Source organism: Podarcis raffonei, chromosome 16, assembly GCF_027172205.1.
Source record: "Podarcis raffonei isolate rPodRaf1 chromosome 16, rPodRaf1.pri, whole genome shotgun sequence".
Taxonomy (NCBI): domain Eukaryota; kingdom Metazoa; phylum Chordata; class Lepidosauria; order Squamata; family Lacertidae; genus Podarcis; species Podarcis raffonei.
The window spans coordinates 17,274,355-17,299,668 of record NC_070617.1 but is presented as its reverse complement, the minus strand read 5'-3'; the positions used below and the strand labels follow the sequence as shown (position 1 = coordinate 17,299,668).

Here is a 25,314-nt window from a genome sequence, read left to right as displayed (position 1 = left end):
GGCCCCCCTCCCCAATCTTGCTGCCTTTTCTTACCTATCTGTAAAATGGGTGGTATCAGCACAAATCGCAGGTGTTCTGCTGCACAATTCTATGGACTGTAAGGGTTCGTGGGGCAGGGGGCAGCACCCCATTTTGTAACAGGGTCCTGCCCTCATCAGGAGGGAGAAAGTCATTTGCCAGAGATTAGCATTGTAAGCTTGAGGTTGACAAGAAGTCAGGTTCAGAAGACGGGAGATGAATTACTCAGATGAAGTGCAATTGGCATTGCGTGGCCCTGGGTGCAAAATGATTAGGGGCACAAAGTTTAAAAAGAAAAAGAAAGTAGCAACAACAAATAAAAAGCACACCCTCCCCGTCTCACAGAAAATCTCCCACTGTTCACATGGGTGGACTGAAGAGCAGATTTGGGCAATGGCCACTTGCTAGGGCACCCTCTGTAGGGGCTTTAGGAAGATATCCTGACCAATCTCCTGTCCTGTTCTCCGCCATGCTGGATGCTCATGGAGCACCATGGCTGCCACTTGGGTAGGTTGCCAAGCTGTTGCCCTTTAGTTCCAGCCCATTGGCAGGTGGTACTGAGGATACTTGCCTTGCCCTGGGGGGCCTGGCAACCCACGCTATGCCACTGGATGTAGGATTAGACCAGGGCTCAGCAAACTTTTTCAGCAGGGGGCCGGTCCTCTGTCCCTCAGACCTTGCAGGGGGCGGGACTATATTTTGGAAAAAAACAATGAATGAATTCCTATGCTCCACAAATAACCCAGAGATATGTTTTAAATAAAAGCACACATTCTACTCATGTAAAAACACACTGATTCGGACCGTCCGCGGGCCGGATTTAGAAGGCGATTGGGCCGGATTCAGCCCCCAGCCTTAGTTTGCCTACCCATGGATTAGACTCAAAGACTGTGGCTTTATAAGGACATAAAAAACAGAATCATAGAGTTGGAAGGGACCCTTAGTATCATCAAGCCCAACTCTCTGCAATGCAGGAATATGCAGTTGTCCCATATGTGGATCAAACCAGCAACCTTGATGTTCTCAGCACCACACTCTAACCAACCAAGCTATCCAGGAGGAGCCCTTCTGGATCAGGCCAGTGGCTCATCTGGTCCAGCATCCTGTTCTCACCATGCTCACTCAGATGCCAGTGGGAAGCTCCCAAGCAGGACCTGAACACTAGAGCCTTCTCCCCTCCCATGGCTTCCAGCAACTGGGATTCAGAAGCATTTTTTTGCAGCCCCCAGCCTTGCACTATCTGATTCTGCTGCATGTGAAAGACGCACAGAGGCAAGGCTCTTCCAGCCTGCTGGTTCCCATGGACAGCCACGTTCTCCTCTCCCAGGCCTGAACTGAAAGATATGACCCCACCCTCTGACCCACAACAAAAGGTAGCCTTGCTCTTTCTAACCCAAGTTTTATTTCCTGGGGGGAGCTTTACTTTTGTATTAAAAATGTTTAAAATAATTGCACAGCCATAATTGGGGTGTGGGGTTCAGGGGAGCAAGAAACAGTGATTGGAAAAAAGTGCCCATTAAGAAGATTTTTTTTTACCCTCCCCAAGGTTGATTTTTTTTTGGGGGGGTGCTCTCCCAAATCAAAATGAGCAGACTGAGAGTGCATTCCTATTCTTCAAAATGTGGCTTTACAAGGAGGTGCTGTGTAATGCCAGGTACAGATCTCCAAATGATTCATTTTACTGTAAATCTTCCCTGATCCTGTCCAAGCTTTTTCTTTTCTTTTTTGGGACAGCAGAAATGACTTAATTCTTTTTGCAACCCTCAAAAGAAAGGGGGGGGGGAGGAGGAACCCGCCATGGCTCAGACGTGTTCACAAATCTTTCCAATTCCACAAAGTCCCTTTTGGCAGCTTCCTCCCTGATGCCCAGCACCAGGCTCTCTTCCCAACACGGAAAAAAATTCAAAAGCCGGCCTTCATTACTCATCCGGAGAAATCAACTGCCTCTCAGGCTGCCTCTGCAGTTCATTACAACTCCTAAACGCTTCCGTTCTTAATGTTGTGTTTCAACTTTGCAGGCTGGGGCTAAATTGCAGCCAGCTCTGGGGTGGAACTTCGCCTGCCTGCCACAGCCATCGGTGTCCAAGTCAAGATTAGAGAAGTGAAGATTTGCTCTTGATAAAATACTGTATTGATGGGTCTTCTTCTGCCCTCCCACAACATTCCTCAGATGTTTCAATACAGAAGGCCCTTCCAAATTCAACAGAGTTTTGAAATTTTAGCAAAATGAAGTGTCAGCACTAGGCTGTAGTGAAGCTGGGCATTCAGCAGAGCGGATGCTGTTTTACTCCAGCAAAATCCCAGCTTGACCCAGAAGCATTTTTAGTCCTTCCAGGATGTGTCCTGGGGAACGAGTGACGCCTCAGAGCTGAGGAACTCTTCCCAGCCTAGGGAACACCTTAACCCAGTGGTGCCCACACTTTTTTCAAAGAGGGTCAGATTTGGTGAAGTGAAGGGCCGTGGGGACCGACCAGAGGGCCAACCAACGTTGTTGACCTTTTTTTAGGATTGAAGTTGTTGAAGTTTTTTTAGGATTTTACCCCAGGAAATAAACTGCCACAGGGGCTGGATTATGTTGGCTATTTGCAGTTTAGTTGCACTGCAGAAAGCTTGCTGGGGAGACCACGCATTACAAGGAACTAAAACATAACTTTAACAAGGTTTTAATAACAAAAACAAAAACTCCTTTTACACTAAACATATCAACAAGCATTACCCAACCACCAACCCATCCCCCAGGGTGCTGAGAGAGCTAGGTGCTGCTCTTTATATACTATACCCAATTGCTGACACAGCTTAATTAACACGACTTAGCAGCACCTGCTATACTGTTTCACAGCTATAAAACTGGGTCTCGTTATTTGCTCTGGCCATTAAAGACATATCTTGTGGAACAATAATGAACCTTCACATTTAAAGAGACCATTCAACAGATTAAACCGGCCAATGGGCTGCATTAGGCCCCCAAAACGGACTTTGGGCATGCCTGTCTTAACCTGTAGCTTTGGTGGTAGAATTAGCCTGAACTTTCCTCAACTCCAACAATATCCTTTTTGAGGTGAGATGAAAGTACCTGGCCTTCTACAAAGCAATTGAAGTGCACAGGCAGATTTCTGCCCCCCAGGAGATTACAGTCTAAATTCTGATGGAACGACAGCCGATCGAGTGGAAAGGAGGGGTTGTGCAATGGGGTTCATTTGGGAGGAAGAGTGGAATATTAATTTAATGAATGTATATTCAAAGTTGATGCTGACAACATTGGATGGACTCTGTAGAAAACCTTGCTAACTGAAGGACCACGGTAAACACCCATCCAAAAATGCTCTAAGAAAATTTATTTCTGAACCAAAGGGTAACATAGCCTCTATCTATCTATCTCCATGTTCACACTCCTGTCTCAGCGATGCCTGCATTCGCTTGGGTCATGCCTACAGAATGGAAGATGGCAGGATCCCCAAGGACGTGCTGTATGGGGAGCTGGCTTCAGGCACCAGGCCAGTTGGCAGGCCAACTCTGCATGTCTGCGAACGTGACATGAAGGCTGTCAATATCAACCATGATGAGTGGGAACCTCTTGCAGACAACTGCAGTGTCTAGAGGCAGACAGGTTGTGCATCCATAGCAGTGACCAGAGGAGGAACGACTGCCAGGAGGAGCGCAGAGAGAAGTTGTGCATCTGCGGCAGTGAAACCAGATGCCTTCATCTTCCCCAGCTGCAACAAAACCTGTCTCTCCCAAATAGGTTTCTACAGCCACAGCAGGTGCTATAACTCTGCAACAGTTTGACTGTACCTCTGAAGGCTCACTCCTCCCGAGACGGACAGATGTCAACCAGTTTATTGCATTTTCTTCAGGGATCTGAAGGCGGCTTACATGGTTCTCACCACCCCCACCCCCACCTCCACATTTTAATCCCATGCGGGTGGCGCTGTGGGTTAAACCACAGAGCCTAGGACTTGCCGATCAGAAGGTTGGCGGTTCGAATCCCCGCGACGGGGTGAGCTCCCGTTGCTCGGTCCCTGCTCCTGCCAACCTAGCAGTTCAAAAGCACGAAGTGCAAGTAGATAAATAGGTACCGCTCCAGTGGGAGGGTAAACGGCGTTTCCGTGCACTGCTCTGGTTCGCCAGAAGCGGCTTAGTCATGCTGGCCATATGACCCGGAAGCTGTACGCCGACTCCCTCGGCCAATAAAGCAAGATGAGCGCCGCAACCCCAGAGTCAGCCACGACAGGACCTAATGGTCAGGGGTCCCTTTACCTTTTTACAACCCTCTGAGGTAGCTGAGGCTGAGAGGCAGTGACTGGCCTCAGGTCACCCCCTGAGCTTCATGTCCGTGTGGGGATTCAAACCCAGGTCTCTCCCAGGTCCTTGTCTGACACTCTAACTATACCATACTGTCTCTGTGACCATGAAGGCTTTGGAATCCAGATACATGCAAAACACAAGAGCAGAACCGACCGAGAGCAGAGACATGGCCACATAGACGTGGCATCTTCCTCTTCCTCCTCCTCCTCCCAAATCAGCCTCTGATTCTCTCCACAGCAACCTGGAGATCACCCAAGCCAACCCCAGCCTGACCTCACCAGGGCCTGCGTTTAGCACATGAGCTCACTTGCAGGGGGGGCTGTCCTTGCGGTGAGACGCCTGAAGCCGGAGAGGCAGAGCAGAACTGCAAACTCAGCAAGGAAGGCTCAAAACCACAATTAGTACCAAATGCTTCTTGCCTGGCCAGTTGGCATCTGGTCCCTGTTCAGAGCAGAGCAGTTGTACCAACAGTGTAAGGCTGCTACCCAGGGACCCCAATTCTCATGCTGGTAGACCACGCGAGAGGCCCTGCAAAGGAAGCCACCAGGCCGGACACCTCCTCTGCTCTGGGTTTGGTTACCAGATCCCTGGAAGGCAGAGCCTGGGAACTAAGGGCTGGTAACTCCTAGACTGTGCTGATGGAGACTGGTGGGAGTTGTAGTCCAAGAATATATCTGGAGGGCACCAAGTTGGTGATGGCTGGTCATGGATAGGGGAGAAATGCAGGTTCAATGTGCATTTGAAGCTGAAGCAACCGAATTTGCACTTTCTTGAAACAATACGAGAACCAAAACATGGCTACCCTTTGAAATTTGCATTCTCTGAATTTTTGCAATGCAGTTTTCCAGTAGTATGTGCACTGATGCTTTCCTTGACTTGCAGCATCCACTGCCTGAGGCAAGTTCCTCACTTGGCCTAAGGGTAGGACTGGCCCCGCTCCCTCCCTCTCCCCATATTGTAATAATTATTAGTGTGAAGATAGGGATGGTACAAACATGTTTCCATCCCCTGCAGGGCCAGCCCTTATATTAGGCAGAGTAAGGTAGCAGCCTCAGGCAGCAAATGCTGAGGGGTGGCATTGAGGTGCCCGTATGTCACATACCTCACTCTACAGTGGAGGATGTTGCCTTGTCTTGAGTGTTAACCTAATATTCAACAGCCAGTCGTCAACTCCTGAGCCTGGAGTGGAGAACCCCACATTGTCCTTTGCCTCAGGTGGCAAAATGTCTTAGGGTGGCCCTCACTGAGGCGCTACAGCCTCTCTGCCCCTCTCTGCTCAAAAATCCACCCTCAGAGCTCATGCCCAAATCGAGAGTCGTGACTTGCAGCACATCTGGGACCCCGATCCGAACAATGCTGCAAGTCTCCCTTCCGTGGGCAAAAGCGAGGCTTCCTTACATGATGCTCTGGCTTCTCTGCGGTCATGGGGTCGCCAGCGTGTGACTAGGGGGCTTTGAGAAGCCTCTTGCATTATTAAAGCAGCCTTTGCGTTCCAAAGCCCTGGCCCCCAACCCCACCCCGCTCCCTGGCATCTCTCGCTCCAAGGCAGCCAGCTCAGCGCAGTTGTCCCCTCTGCCCAAGCCACAGATGGTTTAGGGCCCTTCCTACTGCCTGGAGCTGAATGGGGCTTTCAAAGCCAGCTGAAAGGAGCGCCTGATATGGCGAGATGATTGGCTTGGACAAAGGCCTGGAAGGAGAGGCGGGTGGCAGGGGGCTCTCTTCTTTTTACTGAGATCCTGCTAAGCGCCACGTAGCCACCACATTCTTCTCATGCTCAAGACAGAGGGCCAACTTCCACAGGGTGGCCTCTTGGCATGTCAGCCACTTGCTACTCCCTTTTGGAAAAGATGACACCACAACTCCAGTGAAAGGCAGGTCTATAGGGGACACTTAGGTGACTGGCGTCTTCCTTTTTCCTCCAAGCAACAGAGCGTCCCGTATCCGGCGGTTCCCCACCCCCACCCGACATGACATGCACTGAAGGATTGGGGAATGAGTTGGGTTTGCATCTTGTTGCAAACCGACCACACGTCAATGTGAACCCTTTGCAGTTCCAAAATCAATACAAGAGCTAAAACGCTGCTGCCCTCTGAATTTTGCGTTGCAGTTCTCCACCCACCAGTGAGAGCCAGTGTGGTGTAGTGGTTAAGAGCGGTAGATTCGTAATCTGGGGAATCGGGTTCGATTCCCCGCTCCTCCACATGCAGCTGCTGGGTGGCCTTGGGCTAGTCACACTTCTCTGAAGTCTCTCAGCCCCACTCACCTCACAGAGTGTTTGTTGTGGGGGAGGAAGGGAAAGGAGAATGTTAGCCGCTTTGAGACTCCTTAGGGTAGTGATAAAGTGGGATATCAAATCCAAACTCTTCTCTTCTTCTTCTTCACCACTGCCCAAAGTGCATTTTAGGGGGCTATGCACTGAAAAATGCTGACAATAACGTGCATCCTGTTAGTCAAAATGGCTTGGGAAAATGCACATATGAGGCCAAATTATGTAAATAAATGCCTAACTTAGAAGAAAGACACAGAGAAATTCATGCCAATTTGGAGATGGGACAAACTGAACCCAAGAACTCGATCTTCTAGTGTGGCAGCACTCACCATTTGGAACTCCTTGCCTGTTGAGATCAGGCAGGGGCCTCCTCTGTACTTTGTTCTATGCCTGCTAAACACATTTTTGTTTAGACAAGCCTTACCCAGATGCCTAGAATGCTTACGTGTGTTAATCTGTTTTTAGCTTATCGTTGATTTAAATCATTTTTTGAATATTTTAAATAGATGCTTTTAACATTCTTTGATAATTTCTTTCTGTAAACCACTTTGACGGTTTGTTTTTACAATCAAGTGGTATATAAACTTTAGGAAATAAATAAATTAAAAACAAAAACTGGGGTGTCAAAATTGACAAATTTGCCTGTTCCCAACAGCTGAATCGTAGGCCTTTTCCACACTCACCTTTACTCCATGCTTTCTAGCCACAGATCTGGGCTTTTCTGGTCTGTTTCCTAGTGCTTTTTTTGTCCCAGCATTTCCCCCAGGAAAACCCACGTTTTAGCGCCAAATCGGAGCAAACAGCAGTCCATGGAAACCTGATTGCCGTTTGCTCCAATCCAGCGGTAAATGCAGGTTTTGCTGGGTAAAGCACTGGGACAAAACCAAAACCAAACCCACTTAGATACATACCAGGAAAGCCCAGACCTGTGTTTGCACACCTGAGGCTGGTGCACCAACCCTGCCTGTTCCTGGGGTGTCAGATGTGGCCATGGTGATACAGACCTTACTTAGGGACCTTGTTGAGATTCCTGCAACATGCTCTATGTGGGGCTACCTCTGAGGAGGTCTTGCAAACAGTTGGTTGGTTCAGAGTGCGGCAACCAGATGGTTGGCTGGCACCAGTTATAGGGAACTTGCAACTCCCCACCTTATGCCAGAGTCACTCCATTTCTGGGCAGAATGGCTGCTGAATTCTGAAGAAGTGGAAGTTTCAAAGACATAGTCTTCATGGGCAGCCCCTTATACAATACATTGCAGTAGTCAATTCAGGATGTGGTTGATCTTATTATCAATTACAATTATACATCCCACCTTTCCACAAGAACATATCCGAGGCCTAAAAAGGAGGAACGTTTCACAAGAGACCAAGCAGAGGTGGGGTCTGGGTTTATTGGCTTTCAGCAACACTTTGGGTCACCACAAGGTGTGTTCATATCCCGTTATGTGTCTCCTTCCGCAAATCCTTCACTCCCCAGGAGGCAAAGGTATTTGCTATCTACCTGAATTAGCTAACATGATGCAAAACATGGCAGGTGGAGAATCCAAGCCAGGAGAGGAGGCAACTGGTTTGAGATGTCTGATGGACAGCTGCCAGGCATGTTCCTGTGCCAAGGAGTGTCAGGGGGGAAAGTGGCCAGAAAACTAGAGAGGAGGACAGTTGTGGGACTCTCTGGAGGGTGGGGAGAAGGGGGGTCCCTAGGAATTTTTCAGGGAGTGGAAAGGTATGTATATACATCAGAGAACAGGTTTTCACTATTTCTGATTTATCTGGAGAGTGGGTGGCAGTGAGGCCTGGGCACCGTGTCTACTGAGTTGGGTAGATCTGGCCTCTGAAAAAATTGGATACCATGTCCACCCTTCTGTTGTTTCTTAATGGGTAGACCTGCTGTCCAGCAGCAGAGATGTCCTGTCTGGATAACACCTTTCCACTAGCAGCTAAAGCCCTCAAAGTGAATCTAGTCCAACCCCCCTGCAGGAATCACAGCTAAATGAATGCTGAATAAGGAGTCCAGTAGAGAAGCCCAGGAATAATGCCCAGGTCTGGCAAAGAAGTCCTTCCAAGGCACCTGCCACATTGTCAGCAACCCACGGAGGTTACAGTCGAAAGGGTCCAAAAGGGAGAAGCCCTGGTGCCACTTGGGTCAGTTCAGCATCCTTCCCTGAGTCCATGCTTAGTCCAGGGGAGTCTTTTCCTTCACGGTGTCCCCACCGCCTGGGCTTCATCAGCAGTGGGTCTGCTGGTCGGGCGGCTCAACGTTAAGCTGTACACGTTGGTCAAGAAGGTCTCCCAGCTTTCCCGGAGAGCACGATTTACCTGCTGCGGAGGGGCAGGGAACAAAGAAGGAGTGTTAGAGGGTCTGGAGGTCTTCAATTCTGGGTATGTTATCTAGCCTTGCATTGGGTGGCCAGATAGGAGGCGGCTTGTGGGGAGGCCCAGCTGCTTCCTTACAAAGTCTGGCCAAGAAGAAAAAGCTATCCCAAAAAGAAAAAAGGCCCTGTTTTACAGTCACCTTGTAGTCTATTCATTTCATAAGATTTCTATACCTCTCTATTGCAAGGGGGACGACGACACAAAATAATTAAAAAATAAAATAATGCAATCGTCAATAAAAAACAAGCTGTATAAAACATTAAGAAAATAGTTAAAATCAAACAAAAGCTAAAACCATATGTCAGCATTCTATGTATCTGGGCAGGCTAGACTACACAAAAACAAAACAACAACTTATTATTTATACCCTGCCCATCTGATGGGTTTCCCCAGCCATGCTGCTAAAATGTTTCTATCAGGCGCCAAACAGGATACAGAGAAGGCACCTGCCTGATGTCAATAGGCAGTGAGTTCCAACGTCTGGGTGCTGCTACACTAAAGGATAAATTCCTTAAAACGTGTGACGAGTATTATGTAGCGCCTGCAACAGTGCCTGTTCTGCCTGTTGAAGCAGCCGAGTGGGTGCATAAGGGACATGACAATCTCAGAGAAACTGGTCCCAAGTTCTTAAGGGCTTTATATACAAATAACAGCACCTGGTGGGACGCGGGTGGCGCTGTGGGTAAAAGCCTCAGCGCCTAGGGCTTGCCGATCGAAAGGTCGGTGGTTCGAATCCCCGCGGCGGGGTGCGCTCCCGTTGTTCGGTCCCAGCGCCTGCCAACCTAGCAGTTCGAAAGCAACCCCGGGTGCAAGTAGATAAATAGGGACCGCTTACTAGCGGGAAGGTAAACGGCGTTTCCGTGTGCGGCTCTGGCTTGCCAGAGCAGCGATGTCACGCTGGCCACGTGACCTGGACGTGTCTCCGGACAGCGCTGGCCCCCGGCCTCTTGAGTGAGATGGGCGCACAACCCTAGAGTCTGTCAAGACTGGCCCGTACGGGCAGGGGTACCTTTACCTTTAACAGCACCTGGTAGCACATTGGCAACTAGTGCGGGTCTCTGAGCTCAAGTGTCACATGCTGGCAGGGTCTCACTCTGGTCAGCAATTGTGCTGCAGCATTCTGCACCAACTGCAGCTTCTGGATCAAATGCAAGGGAAGCCCCATACAGAGCCCTACATTGCTCCAGCTCGTGTGGGCGTGTTACTTGTCTGAAAACACCACCTCTTGCCTGCAGGATGTAGTGTTGTTAACCACCGTGGGGTGTTTTTTCTGCACTCTGCTGGCCCTAAAAGAGCTACTGATGATAGATATGTGGACTTCATGTGTCAATCTCATGTCTAATGGAGATTTCCCTTCCTCCCTCCCTCCCATAGGGCTGGGCGATGTTATTGTCCGAAACAGGTTTGAAGTCCAAATCATATCGGTTTCATGATCTTTTCGCGGTGCTTAGCTGGTCATATATTCTGATGTTGATAACCAGATATCGCCCAGCCCTACACTCCCAATTCCCGGGAAGCACTTTTCGGAGCCAAGTTCTTCAGCTCCGCTAAGAGGCCTTTCTCTGGAAGAGGAGGGGCTGCAGCTCAGCATCTCCCTGGGATGCAGAAGGTCCTGAGTTCAATCCCTAATGCTGTCTCCAGGTAGTGCTAGGGATGTCCCCTGCCTGAAGCCATGGAGAGCTGCTGCTGCTGCTGCCAGCCAGAGTGGGCAATAGCAAGCTAGAAGGATGAATAGACAGGCCCCGTTCCTCTATCTTGCTCTGCTGGAATTAGCTTGTTCAGGGAGGACAGTGGCTCCTGGAGGAAGACAGCAACATTTTTCTTTCTGGAAAATGGTTCTTAAATAAATAAAAAATATTCATGATCACATTTGCCCTGTTCCTTAGCTGGAAAATGTTCCCAGAGTGGTTTGGCAAAATCAATGCCCAGGTGAGGCTCTTGGCTCTTGGCTTGTGCCTTGATGCACCAGGACCCTCAGAAATAAAGGATGTTAAAAGCCTGAAGCTTTCAAACACCAGACTGTGTTAGGATTCGCCCAGACTTCCACTTGTCATGCTGCATTTCAGCGGGAAAACCCACTGTTTACCGCTGAAACAGAACAAATGTCAATTAGTTTTTCTTGCTCTGTTTCAGTGTTACAGAGTGGGTTTTCCCAGCGACAAAGAGGCGGCACAGGAGGAGAGCAACGCCTCTTGGATCTGTGCTTTTCTGGCTGTTTACACACTATGCCTTTAAACCACATTCAAAACACATTATTTCATTCAAAGAATTCTGGGCGCTGTAGTTTCTTAAGTGTTGCTGGAAACTGTAATTCTGTGAGGGGCAGAACTACAGGGCCCAGAATTCTTTGAGAGAAGGTAGGGTTTTGAAAGTTCTTTAAAATTATAGTATGCATACAACCTTGACTCTCTCATGCAGGTAGCTCAAGAAGAGTTCCCAGGTTTCTTTTTGCGCAGTGCCCTCTAGCGGGCCAGTCCGGAAGATGAAAATATCTCCGTTAGCTACGTGGGCCATGGTCCCTTGCATGCAAAAGCAGCACAGAGTCTGGTGGAATGTGCAACACAGTTTTCACCCCATGCCACAGAAAGCTTCCTCTGATGGATTTCTGCACATCAAGCTGCTGGCATAGGCACAAGGGCTGCTATGCTTGTTTTACCGTTAGCTGGCAATGCTAAATGCATTGAGGCCACATTCACATCATCCATTAAAAGCACTTTAAACAGTCATTAAAACCCTCCCTGCCCAAAAATATATATCCTGGGAGCTGTAGTTAGCTGATGGTGCAGCGAGTTGTTAGGGGAGCCCCTCTTCCCCTCACAGAGCTAAAATTCCCAGAGGTCCCTGTGAATTGAGGGGAGCTAGCAACAAATTGGGACGCGGGTGGCGCTGTGGGTAAAAGCCTCAGCGCCTAGGGCTTGCCGATTGAAAGGTCGGCGGTTCGAATCCCCGTGGCGGGGTGCGCTCCCGCTGCTCGGTCCCAGCGCCTGCTAACCTAGCAGTTTGAAAGCACCCCCAGGTGCAAGTAGATAAATAGGGACCGCTTACTGGCGGGGAGGTAAACGGCGTTCCGTGTGCTGCGCTGACTCGCCAGATGCAGCTTTGTCACGCTGGCCACGTGACCCGGAAGTGTCTCCGGACAGCGCTGGCCCCTGGCCCCTTAAGTGAGATGGGCGCACAACCCCAGAGTCTGTCAAGACTGGCCCATACGGGCAGAGGTACCTTTACCTTTACCTTTAGCAACAAATTTAAAACACTTAATTATAAAAACAGCATAAAATACAGTATAAAAACATGAATAACAATAAAATTCAAAATTCAAAAATCAATTTAGGGGAAATAAGTATTAAATAATCCCCAGGGCTAGCTGGTTGAATTGGTCCTACTTGGGCCAGCGAGGAGGCCAGGGGAGAATTAGCTGTGGGGTCTCTGAGTGGGTGATCTTCATAAAAGGGGTAAGCCCTGCACCGCATAATCAGTCAGATGACACAGTGCACGCATACCATTTGAATGGCAATGGCAATCAACTGGGGAGGGAGCGACCCCCCCAAATATTTTATGCCCCCCTGAAGATCCCTTGGCCCCTAGGAGTTAGCTCCTATGCTCTCCGCACCCTTAACAAACCATAGCTCCCAGTGTTTAAAGCAGCACCATGGTGCTTTACATGTAGGGTGTGAATGTGACCTTTGAATCCTTGCCCTCTGCCCTAACCAATGGAGCAGACTCTTCCTTGGTACAGGCTAAAAGTTTCTGAGGGCCATGCACAAGACACCATCCATGGGGCTTCCACCTGACCATGCCAACCCTTGGTGCCAGGCCGCCTCCTCACACTTTCTCACCTGTTTACGTTTCTTCATCCTGCCACCTGCTTTGCCGTGGGCCTCCCCGATGAGCATCTGCCCGTCGCCAGGGCCAAGGGAGTGGGCTGCTTCTCCCATTGTCGCGGCCTCCTCTCCCCTGGCCTTCCGCACCCTCAGACTCGTCGCTCTCCTCCCCCAGCTCCAGGCAGGTTTTGGCTGGGCCTCTTCCTTGTTCTTGGGGACCAGGCCGTGCCCCCCGAGGGCAGTGCCTCCAGACTGCCTGGCAGGATCTGCCTCCTCCAGGTGGTCCCATAAGCTCCCAGAGGCAGGATCCAGGAGGCTGGGGGACTTGGACCCCCGCAAGGAGTAGGCCCTCCGGAACGTCTTGCTGTTGGTCATGCCTGGGTGTGACTTCTGGAGCCGGCGTTGCCAATCTGGTACAGCTGATGTTCTGTCGCAAGCTGGTCTGCTGAGTGAGTGCTTTTTCCTTCCTCTTTTGCGGGGTGATTCACCCTCGGGTGAGGGAGAGGAGGAGCTCCCTGCTGCTAACCCGAACCCATCGCTTTGGACTTTCTGCGCAAGCTCTCTTATCTGGTTCCAGACCCACCCACCCCCAGCAGCAAGAAAATGAGAACAAAACTCCCCCCTCCTCAGTGATATCTGTGTGGGTGCAAAGGTCAGCATGGGCCTGTGATGATGCACACCACAGGGCAAAGAGCAAAGAGGTGACACGCTGGCTCATGAAATTAGGTCTGGTATGGAGAAAGTGGATCAGCATAATTTTATCTTTCTCCCTCCCTCCTATCACTAGACCTTGTGGACATCCAATGGAGAAGAATGTTGGAAGATTCAGGGCAGAGAAAAGAAAGGGTAGCACATAGTTTAACTATGGAACTCACTGCCACAGGAGGCAAGGATGGCCACCATGGATGGCTTTAAAAGAGATAAAGGCCATCGATGACTACTAGCCACATGGGCTATGTTCTCACTCCATGGCCAAAGGCAGGAATGCCTCTGGAAACCAGAGCAGAGTGGCGCTTTCTTGCACTTGCTGGTTTTCCACAGGTCTCTTGTTACTGCTGTGAGAACAAGATGCCGGACTAGATGGGCCCTTGGCCTAATCCAGCAGAGCTCTTATGTTCCTGTCTTTGTTGTTTGTACTTTTTATTATACATTTAATATTTTTTAAAAAATAATAATGCAACTTTCTGACCAGGCGCTCCTGGTAAAATATCAAACTTTTTAGTGCGTATCTTAATAAAATGGCCCTCTGTTACCTACAGGATCAAAAGACATCCCCCTCACACTCACATCTTCACGTGGAGAAGAATGGCCTCTGAGCAAAGAAACTAGGGCTTTGTACCCTCAAATGGCTTCTCCTTAACCAGTAAGCAGGCTAGGAAGAATGGCTGAGGCCTGGCCCAAGGTGGACACAGCAGCCAGTTCTGCTTTTTTTCCTGTCCACAACGCATCAACTGGATGGGGAGCAACACTTTGAGCCAGGAGGGAGGGACAGAGGAAGGAAACGTTCCCGCTTGACTTGAGTCAAAGTCATAAGGAGTTGATGAGAGAGGCGACGGCAGGAAGTGTGTGTGGTCATTGTGACCAGCTCAGTCCTAGAATTCTGGTGTCTAGAGAGAGCGAGAAAAATGTTAATCACAAAGCTTTCTGGCCTTCTGCTAGCTGCCTTCTGCCACTGCGACAGTGCCTGACTGTGCTCTTCATCAGTTTCCTGTTTTCCAGCTCCCTTGAAGTATCGTTTCAGATCTTCTCCTCTCTTTCAGGTATACAAACCTATCACACCCTACCCACATATTAAAATAAATGAAGGAGGCTTTTGCCCTACTTGGCCCTAGCAAGAGTTGCAGGGGTGGGGATGGGGATAATTCACAAAATAAATGGTGCTTCCAGAGCTAAAAACAAGCCCAGGACCCACCCCCACCCCCAGCTTCAGCTTTTTTGCTTAGCTTCCTCTAATTCTTAATTTTTTTAAAAAATGTAATAGCAACATTGAAAATGAATAGCAATGATTAGGGTTATTAATAGCTATTATAGAATGTTGAGATGTCAGTTTATTGCTAATTTAATTTTTTTTAGGTTTCAAATCAGTATTTTAAATGTTTTTGCTGAAAATTTAATCGTTCTTTTTGTAAAATACTTTTTTTTAAACAAGCCGCAGTACGTATATCTCATTTTATGAAATAAATAAAACCTCGAGCACTCCACGTGCAGCACCTGCCACATCTAGTGTCACGTGCATTCACTCTTCGCTATAACCCCCTTGGAGGACTATGTTCCGCCTCCCTTAGCTCTGGCAGCCAATCAGCGACCACAGCTCAGGCTCATCCTCCTTCGTCAATCTGCGCTTGCATTCCAAGCAATAGGAGGAGAAAGATCCTCCAGGTGGCGGCGAGAGGGCGGAGACGCAACCAATGGAAAGTCTTGGATCAACGGGGCGGGCAGTAAGCTCGGAGGGACGCTTTGCGGAGGAGACTGGCGTGGCGTAGAGCCAGTAGGAGCAACGCGAGGAGGCGGACAGGACGACAGCCAATGAGGAGGCGCGCAGAGGCCGGGTAGGCGTGGCACGCGGCGCGAAGGCGCCAGGCTTGAAACTGCGCGTGAGTGACAGGAGGGAGGCGGGGGTCAAAGAGTGGGCGGGGCCGTCGCGGGGAGGGCCACAGAGGCGTCTCCGGCGGCAGCCAATGGGAGGCCAGAGAGCGACCTAGGCGGCCAATCGCATGCGAGATGGGCGGGGTTGCGGCTGGCCCGGTGAGGAAGCGGAGCCAGGCGGCGCCTGGCAAGGAGGCGAGAAGCAGCAAGCGGGGAAGGCAGCGCGGCGGCGGCGAACAGAGCGGGTGGCGGTGAGTACCGACGGTAGGCGGCGATGAAGGCAACGGCGGAGGCTGGCTGGGAGGCACGTGACAGCCGCGTCTCCCTGACGTCACGGCCGACTCCCGTGATGTCACTGGCGCTGTCCCTTCCACTGCATTGGGCCCTCCCCTCCCCCACCGCAGCATTCCTTCATAGGGTCTTTCTCCTTGTTTTGCTCAGTTTGCTTCCTCCTCCTCCCTTTCGTTTCTTCCCTTGGAGGGTCCTTTTTGACCCAAGTTGGGCGTTTAATTCCCCCGCTCGGGAACCTGCCTCCCGGTCCCCAGGCTTGATGCCCCGTTTCCTTGCCACCCGACGTGAACCCTCCCCCACCAGCCTGCTTCCCTTCCTGTTCCTCCTTCCCAATTGAGTGATTAATTGATTTCTCCCACAAAACCAAGACATAACTTGCTTCTGTTTCCCACTGACCTGTTATAAGGACATCAGGAGAGCTTGGCTGCGGCAGGATGAGACCAGAGGCCTATCTAGAACTGCGGCCAGCCCCATGATCTCCACCCCACGCCCCTGTGAGAAGCCCCTCTGAGCAGTGCACATGGGCAACAGCCTCTCCTCCATTTCTGTTTTCCAGCCACTGGTATTCAAAGGCAAAGGAAATTCTGGCTCCAACCATTGGTCCATCTGGCTAAGAAAGTGGGAAACCTTTATTCTGTCCCAGGGTTGCATTCTGTGAGGCTCAGCCTTCTGGCACCCTCATGCCAGTGGTGACTGGGGCCAGGGCAAGGTGTGGATCTCTCCTCAGGTTTTACAGACGCTTACCTCTCCATCTTCACTTCAGGCAAGCAAGAGACACCATCACAGTTCAAGTGCACTTTTCAGGCAGACAAAAACACAAAAAGGGAGGGGGCATAGCCTGAGAGCAGGGCGCTGGAGTAGGGTGTAGCCCTCCACTAATAAAGTTTTATGTAATTTATTTTAGATTCCTAAATGGAGACATAGGAAGGACTTTTCCAAAATTGTAGAAAACACAAACATCAACATAACCTAACATTTGTCCCAGCAAATATATTGTCATGTGGTATATGTTACAATAACACTCCATCATCTTACCATTGATCTCAGTAGACCAGCCTTTCTCAACCTTAGGTCCCCAGAAGTTGTTGGGCTCCAACTCCCATCATCCCTAGTGGTGAGGGATGATGAGAGTTTTAGTCCAACATCTGGGAACCTAAGGTTGAGAAAGGCTGGTCTACTCCACACTGATTGGCAGAGGCTCTCTTGTTTTTTTAGATAGACGCTTTTCTCTAACCCTAATGCTGATTTTCTTTCTCTCAATCTTTTCTGCCCACCAGCACATTTTGAGGGTCCTTCGCTCAGTGGGAGAGCAAATGCTTTGCACACAGAAACTCCCAAGTTCCCTTATTGTTCAGTTAGTTTTGTTTCCAGAGCAATTGAGTAACCAGCAACCAAATTTTTAAAATAGTTCTTTAGACAAATGCTTGGAAGTTAGGGCAGCCACTTGCTATTAGCCACAATGGCTATGTTTTGCTTCCAGTGTTGGAGACAGTGTGTGTCTGAGTTCCATTTGCAGGGATTCCCAAGTGGGGAGAGGACTGTCATATGTTGGCAGACAAGGAGGGGCTTGGTCCCATTGGGCCTGCAAAGGCAGTGAGGATGTTAAGTGATTGGCCAGCCCATGAAATGTAGATAGAAGGAGCATGTGTGCACCAGTGGTTTGCAGTTTGTGCAGGCACACCTGTTGAAGACGAGCCTATGTGTATGCTTGAGGGCTGAACATTTTTGTGTTTTAAATTTGTGCACTTAAAACAACAATGCTTGAAGGTATTTTTTTCATTATTATTGTTCTTTTTGGCATTTTTATCCTACTCAACAGCCAAATAAGGCTCCCAGAGTGGCTTACAATGAGAGGACAGTCTCTGCCCTGAAGCTATCTAAGGGGGCTTCCATTGTCGCTATTTTTAGGTGGGTTTCAATTACACACTGGCACACTCGGGTTCTGCAGTTGTAGTGGATTGAGCGTTGTTTCCACAAAAGATCAGACATCTTGCAATAAGTGATGAAGCGGGGGGTGGAAATCATTGCAAAGCGCGTGAGTAACGCTTGCTTTGATGCAGCACTATCTAACCTCCCCACAAATAAGTCAGAATGATACCCAGCGTAATCTAATCTCACTGCAGATTGATCAGTATAAATGCTCAGTAAACAGAATATCTGGAAGTGCCCTGCTAGACATGGCACAAAAGGAAAAGGGATTGGGAGGGAGGAGGAAAAACCTAGCCCAGGTTTTTCCTGCAAACAGCAGGAAAGGAAGAGCTTGGAGAGACAGAGGCCAAAGTTTCTGGTCTTTTAATTTTTATAATTTTGTAGTGCACTGCCTTGAGGAGCAAATGGACAAGTGTGATGAAACATTGATAAAAAGCAATGCCACTATCAAGTTCAACATGGCTGCCACATGCTTCTGTTCAGATTTCGGTGCTCCCTGCTTTCCCTGTTTTATAAGAACTGGGTGGTCTCAGGGTGAGGTTATTCTTACTGATTTGCCTGCATCTTTGGCCGAAATTTTGTCCAGACACCCTCCTCCCCTTTGGCCCTGGGTGGAAGGGTCCTAGCGGGGGACATCCTCCCAGCCCCCTTTCCAGCAGGAACACGTTGTCCAAGTGTAGCGGAACTAACATTTCCCAGCCAACTGCTGGCACAGCCAGGCTTTTCTCAAGTCTGTGCACGAAAAGAAGCCTGATGGCAATACTTCTTTTGGAGAGATGTTCCTTCCCATCCTGGCTTGCAAGCCAAAGCTTGTGAGAAAACGGTGCCTCCAGGAAAACAAAGACATAGGAACGTGTGATCTATGATGTGGGTTCTGAATGAGAACCTCTGTTTGTACCTTTTTTCCTCTGGAGAATGCTGTGGTTCAGTGGAAGGTGTATCTGCTTTGCACGCACAAGGTCCCAGGTCCAATCCCTGGTGTCTGCAGGTAGGGCTGGGGGAGTTATGTCCCTGAAATCCTAGAGAGCTACTGCCAGTCATTGTAGGCAATGTTGGTCTAACTCGGTATAAGCCAACTTACTCTGTGCCTGTATGCAGTGGTCCAGGTAGGCCTGGAGGCACACAGGAAGTGTCTGATTAATGAGGTGAAACCAGCGGAGGTAATGAGACAGGGTTTGGTCTGAATCCACAGGAGGCCACCACCATGCTGGGTCTTGGAGGGGTGGCCGCTTGTTAGCACAGCGTGTACTTAAACCACACAACTCGCTTCCGCAGGAGGCAGGGATAGCTGCCAAGCTGAATGCCTTTAAAAGAGGAATGGGCAAATTCATGGAGGAGAAGGCTGTCAATGGCTACTAGCCATGATGGCACTGCTCTGCCTCAACAGTCGGAGGCAGCAATGCTCCCGAATACCAGTTGCTGGAAGTCACAGGAAGGGAGAGTTGCTCTTGTGCATGCTCTGGTTATCTCCCGCTTGGACTACTGCAATGCACTCTACGTGGGGCTACCTTTGAAGGTGACTCGGAAACTACAACTAATCCAGAATGCGGCAGCTAGACTGGTGACTGGGGGCGGCCGCCGAGATCATATAACACCGGTCTTGAAAGACCTACATTGGCTCCCAGTACGTTTCCGAGCACAATTCAAAGTGTTGGTGCTGACCTTTAAAGCCCTAAACGGCCTCGGTCCAGTATACCTGAAGGAGCGTCTCCACCCCCATCATTCTGCCCGGACGCTGAGGTCCAGCGCCGAGGGCCTTCTGGCGGTTCCCTCATTGCGAGAAGCAAAGCTACAGGGAACCAGGCAGAGGGCCTTCTCGGTAGTGGCGCCCGCCCTGTGGAACGCCCTTCCAGCAGATGTCAAAACGATAAACAACTACCTGACATTCAGAAGACATCTTAAGGCAGCCCTGTTCAGGGAAGTTTTTAACGTGTGATATTTTACTGTATTTTTGGTTTTTATGGAAGCCGCCCAGAGTGGCTGGGGAGGCCGAGCCAGATGGGCAGGGTATAAATAATAAATTATTATTATTATTATTATCTTGTGCCTGGGTCCTGCTTTTGCATTTCCCATTGTGGTACCTGGTTGGCCACAGTGAGAATACTGGCCTGATCCAGCAAGCTCTTCGTATAATATTCTGATGCAGATGTGATTATTAATAATCATTCTAGCTTAGTCATACCTAAGCCTTTGCATGACGTAGCCAGGATGCTGGGCTAGATGGGACATTGGCTTGCTCCGGTAGGACTCTTCTTCCCTACTTCAGCAATTCCCAGAAATGCAGTAATCCAAGCTGGGGCAGCTCAGTCAGTAGAGCATGAGACTCTTAATCTCAGGGTTGTGGGTTCGAGTCCTACATGGGGCAAAAGATTCCTGCATTGCAGGGGGTTGGACTAGATGACCCTTGCAGTCCCTTCCAACTCTTCAATTCTGTGGGATGCTGGCGCTGTGCTTCTTTAAGGCGATTCACCCCCAGGAGCCCCACTAGTTCTTCCACATTCCTCTTTCCTTCTTTGATGGCAACACTCCAAACCGCCAAATGTTTTTCTCCAGGTGTAACAAAAGTGTCCCAATAACTTGCAGCAATCAACGAAGAGATCATATTTTACCTGCCAGTGCTTTCATAGTGTCTGACTGAAAGGCAACAGAAAAAGTTTTTGCCTGCTGGCCGTGACATAACTCAGTCACTGACTTAATCTCGGCTCTTTTCCCTCTGTCCCTGCCTACAGTGGTTCATTTTCTGTGTATTCTTGGCTGCTAATCTTGTTGTTTGCATGAGTGAAGGTGGGGAGAAGTGAAGGGCCTTTGCCCAAGAGCCAACCAAGGAGAGACGTCACACGGCTGCATCTGGCACGGGAGATGTTTTGCTCTGAAAACCTGGAAGCAGATAGAGAATATCCCTTGGAGTAGGTTAAACTAGGATGCAGATTACTTGTTTTGGTGGGGGGCGTATGCTGTAGCCTTGTGGGATGGTTGCATTTATCCAAAAGTCCCTCAGTGCCCACTTCGGACTAGTGGGCAGCCGCTGGATTTGTGCTGCAGTCGTGAGTTGCCTGGGGCAACCGGCGGGTGTTTGTTTTGAGAGAGAAAGCTCAGCTACATGAACCTTTGGTCTCATCCAGCAGGGTCGTTCTTAAGTAAGGATTCTAAGCCTAGTGCTGTCTGCCAGGACACCCACGTGATGACACTTTTCTCTCTCTCCCCCTCCCTCTTAAAAACCAGATTTTCTGCAAACTTTGGCTTTTCGCCTGTATTCTTGAGTTGCCTGGTTGTGCGCCTGTGGGACCACTTCCCTCTCTTCCTTCCTCCTCTATGATTGTAAGTTATTGTATATCAGTGGGTCTTCTCAGTGGTGGCGCCCACCCTGTGAAATGCCCTCCCATCAGATGTCAAAAAGATAAACAACTGTTTGACTTTTAGAAGACCTCTGAAGGCAGCCCTGTTCAGGGAAGCTTTTAATGGTTGATGTTTTATTGTGTTTTCAAAATTTTGTTGGGAGCTGCCCAGAGTGGCTTGGGCAACCCAGTCCGCTGGGCGGCATACAAATAATAAAATAACGATGATGATGATGTCACCGCCCCCCTCTGTCTTCTGCTGGTGCCTTGGATGCCAATGGTTCTTTAGAAATAAATTCTAGTAGGGGTTTTCGCATTCTACCCCCATGACACTCAGCAACCAGTCTTGGATTGAAAAACTTTAGTCAGTGGCCCTGCTGGGCTTGTATATGTTTTTCTGCCTCCGCAGATGCAAGAGAGCTTGGATTCCACCCCGCTCTCCCCCAGCTTAGCTCCATGCTTGATTATTACAGGAGAATGATTGTGCAAACACACACACACTCCTCCTTTGAAAAACTCGCTTTCAATTGACATTTGTGTAATTTTTCCAGAGAGGGGGAAGGAGCTGTCTCCTGGGTCCTGCTGTCTGACTGTTTGCCAGGGACCGGAGCCCTTCCTATTGGGGCCAGGCTGCTCTGAAAGGGAGCACGTGATGCTTGCTAAACTGGATTTTCTTTTCATGCGGCAAAAGCATGCTTTGGGGAAAGTGTTGCGGAGGGGGCGGGCAGCTCTGTGGGGAACCAGCATTGGCAGAAGCGCCATCATTGCAGGCAGAGTTCAGGGCTGCAGTTGAACCAGCCGAAAATTTGTTGGGAAAGGAGATGTGGAGATTATTTGGTCCGAACTCTGCATAAATGTGAAGAATAAAAAAGTGAGGGTGTAGGGCTCTGATTCAGGCGGCCTGGTGGCTTCGGTTGTAAGGAAGGCCATGCTGGGGCCTTTCCAGAAGCCCATTGTTGTTCAGCACCCTGTCCCAGCAGCTGGCCAGATCCTCTAGGGAGTTTCCAAACAGAGCTGGAAGTCCTTCTCATCCTGGTTTCCCTTTTCTGCATTTTTTTCCAGGTCTAGAATATCCTCTTCGAGGGGAAGCAAGTTCACATAGTTTGAAGAGCGCTTAGTTAAATTATGGAACTTTCTCCTGCAGGAGGCAATGTTGGCCATCAACTTGGATGCCTCTAAAAGAGGATTAGATCAATTCATGGAGGAGAGGTCTATCAATGGCTACTAGCCAGGATGGCTATGCTCTGCCCTCCTTCATTCTGCCCTTCTGAATCTCAGTTGCTGGAAACCACAGTAGGGGAGAGTGTTGCTCTGGTGATCGGGTCCTGCTTTTGGGCTTCCCATTGGGGCATCTGGTTGGGCCACTGGGAGAACAGGATGCTGGACTCCATGGGCCACTGGCCTGATCCAGCAGGCTTTTTTTTTTTTGTTCGCATCATTGACTTTGCTCTGCAGTGGTAAGCTGAATGTTCCAAGAGTTGCAAAAACAAAGGGAAGTGTGGAAAGGTTTCGTGAGATTGAAGTGGAAAGGGACCTTTGCCTTTCTTCCTACGATAAGAGAACAGTGTGAGTTGTGTAAGATTGGAGGCAGGGGCCTCAACAAAAGGGAAAGGGGAGAGGATTCCACCTTGCCGGAAAAAACCAGTCTACTAGCATTAAGAGAGCAACTTAGTGCCCTACAGATGTTTTAGGCTGAAACCTCAGTCAGCCCTAGCCGGCATGGCTGTGGCTGATGGGAGTTGTAATCCTAAGCGGGACTACAACTGATGGCGAAAGTCATGGACACAAATGGCCATGCTGTCTATGACTAATGGGAGCTCTAGTCCAAAACTACAAGGCCACTAGGAAGGCTGACCTAGAGCAGTGTGGTGCCATTGATTGATTGATCACATTTATATCCCGCCTTTTTCTCCACGGAGCTCAAGGTGGCATACGTGGTTCTCCCTCCCCATTTTATCCTCTCAACAACCCTGTGAGGGAGGTTAAGAAGCAGTGACTGTCCCAAGGTCTCCCAATAAGCTTCATAGCCGAGTGGGGAATTGAACCCTGGTTTCTCCTGGCTCCAACACTCGATAACCACCCTGGCTCTACACTGGACTACACTACCACTGTGACATCCCTGGAGACAGATCTGGGAGCTGATGTTCCAAAGAACTTGTGCTCTGTTCTGAATGGCTCAGAAAACAACCTTTACTACAAAGTGAGGTGGCTGAGCTGGTCTCGTGAGTGAGCTTTGGCCACGGCTCCGCCAGCCTTCCTTGGATAAGCCCTGCTTACACCTCGCTGTTCCAGATGCGTCTGTAGTTAGGTGCTGCCCAACTTGTCAAAATCACAGCAGCCAGGCTTTGGGTAGGACTGTGTGTCCTGAATGCTAATTTGTCTCCACGTCTGGAAAACCTGTACTCTGTGACCTGCATGAAATATGCAAAATGTATCTGCATAATTCCTTTTTGGTTTGTATACTCTGCCATTAGGGATTTTGCATAATGTGTTCTGTGACAAGAACAAGAAGTTGGGTAAGGATGGAAATTGAAACGTACTGCCGCTGAAATGTTCCAAAGAGATGAGTGAACAAACTTTTAATACCACAGTGGATTAAAAAAATATGTTTAAATGACATAGAATAAAGGAATGAATATGAATGCTTTAATATAATAATAAATACCATAATCTGGCCACGTGAGTGCCTAATCCACAAACTAGTGTTCTTGTGACTACTGTTTGCCTAAAACCAAACACATTTCAGCCCAGTGGGTCTTCTTCTGATCCAATATGCTAACCGCTCATGATGAAATGCACAAGTAATAGTCCTGCTTATGTGTTAAGAAAAAATAGTATTGAAAGTGGTATTTTTACAATGGTGGTGCCCAGTTGCATGTCCTTTTGGGGCATCTTCCAAAATTCTCTTTTGCAGATATCAGCTAGTCATGGGAAGATACTATATGCTAAGGATTATCAATGTATTTGGATGCTTTTGTATGATTTTACTGTTTTAGCATGTCAATAAAGGCTAGTAGTAGTAGCATCCAAGCACTGCACCAATCCTCAGCCATTGAAAACTCTGTTCAGCCAATCAGCTTCCTGACTTTTTAAACTTTTCCGGGGCTAGAAACCTGGTTTCTATTTATTTTTTTTAATTGTTCTTGTTAAGGAACATGTGTACCTCAGGAGATAAAATGCGGCCATCCTTTGCCTGTGCCCTACACAAATGGTAGAAGTGTGGTGGTGTACCAAGAGCCCTGCTTAGGTATTTCCACCCTGAGTAAAGGGGATCTCTGGTGGTTCCCACAAGAGACTTGAGCTGATGCGGAGATTAATCCCGCTTGTCATCTTGTCACAGTTGCTTTAGACTCGGGGATCTTTTTGTTACGGGCAGTGACAGGCCTTCTCAGGTATGTGCCAACCTAATCTGGCTCGATATATTGAGCAAAGTCAGATCTTCTGTGTCCACTGTCTTCTTTGGTGCACAGAGACCATTTCAGTCTCTGAATCATTACAAGGGCAGCCCCTGTTCTTGAATGGGATCTTGGTAGATCTGCCCTGTAGGCAGAAAAATGTTAAAACAGATCACAGACATGGCGTTTCACCTTTGAATTGCTCGCACAGGTGAGCAAGAATGAAAACATTTCCGTGTAAAACAGGCTGCGGAGCAAGGGCCACATGCCAGCCGTGAGTGAGGCCTGAGATGAAAATGGGTGGAGTAGTGGATGTGTTTCTTAACTTCACCCCTTCCCTGCGCTATTCATTTCAAGTGCCATCACACTGTTTTAAACAGTCATGGCTCCGCAAAATGGATGACGGGAACTGTAGCTTCTTAAGCGTGCTAAGAGTTGATAGGAGACTCCCCTATTCTTGTCACAGAGTTCCCTGTGGGAAGGGATTGACCTCTGCACCACAATTGTAGCTCTGTGAGGGGAATAAATAGGCTTTCCCTCAGAACACTCAGCACCTGTAACAAATAGTTCCCAGAATGCTTTGCGGAGTGGAAGCCATGATGGTTTAAAGTGGAGTGACGCTGCTTTAAACGCATAGCGCAGATAAGGCCTTTGCGGCAGGCTGCATTTCGGTCATGTGAAAGTCAGAGTTTTCCACACACTCCTCCCCTCCCCTGATCTCTCTCCATCCTCCAAGCAGGGCAAGCAAGAAATACAATCCCACTCAGATGACACATTCTAGCCCGGCAAAAGCACTCAAGGTGGGGGCATGGAGCAGGCCTGAGGGGAGGCCTGGAGGTATAATTATCCGTTGCTGTTTGTGTGTTGCCACAGTTTGGGTGACATCCCACACTGGCTGAGGCTGATGTACCTCAAAACACCTGGGGTGGCATATGAATCTCATTATACGTGTAATCTCACTGTATACAAGTTGTACAAGTGACAATAAAGT

The 25,314-nt window shown here is 49.1% G+C and overlaps 2 protein-coding genes across 6 annotated transcripts in view; one reads left to right on the top strand and one right to left on the bottom strand.

Moving 5' to 3' along the window:
• Positions 1-8,354: 8,354 nt before the first annotated feature.
• LOC128404143 (uncharacterized) lies at positions 8,355-13,697 on the bottom strand. Its single transcript, XM_053369534.1, has 2 exons — positions 12,803-13,697; positions 8,355-8,912 (listed from the first exon to the last, which is right to left on the bottom strand). Exons 1-2 carry the CDS (start codon positions 13,445-13,447, stop codon positions 8,790-8,792), a joined length of 768 nt encoding a protein of 255 aa, XP_053225509.1. The 5' UTR covers positions 13,448-13,697; the 3' UTR covers positions 8,355-8,789.
• A 1,817-nt stretch (positions 13,698-15,514) lies between these two features.
• The window catches only part of PC (pyruvate carboxylase), a 260,020-nt gene continuing 250,220 nt past the window's right edge, over positions 15,515-25,314 (top strand). For 2 of the 5 annotated variants that reach the window (XM_053369882.1, XM_053369886.1), the window contains exon 1: positions 15,515-15,624. The gene's annotated coding sequence lies outside the window, so the exon portion shown is untranslated. Of the gene's footprint in view, positions 15,638-20,815; positions 20,912-24,907; positions 25,124-25,314 lie in introns of those variants that run through there. The other 3 variants (XM_053369883.1, XM_053369884.1, XM_053369885.1) reach the window with 3 other exon arrangements.

Coding starts and splice junctions, on each gene's coding strand:
- LOC128404143 (XM_053369534.1), bottom strand. CDS start 13,447: ATGCTGACCTTTGCACCCACACAGATATCACTGAGGAGGGGGGAGTTT. Junction 8,913..12,802: donor GGATGAAGAAACGTAAACAG/GTGAGAAAGTGT, acceptor GCCCCTCCGCAG/CAGGTAAATCGTGCTCTCCG.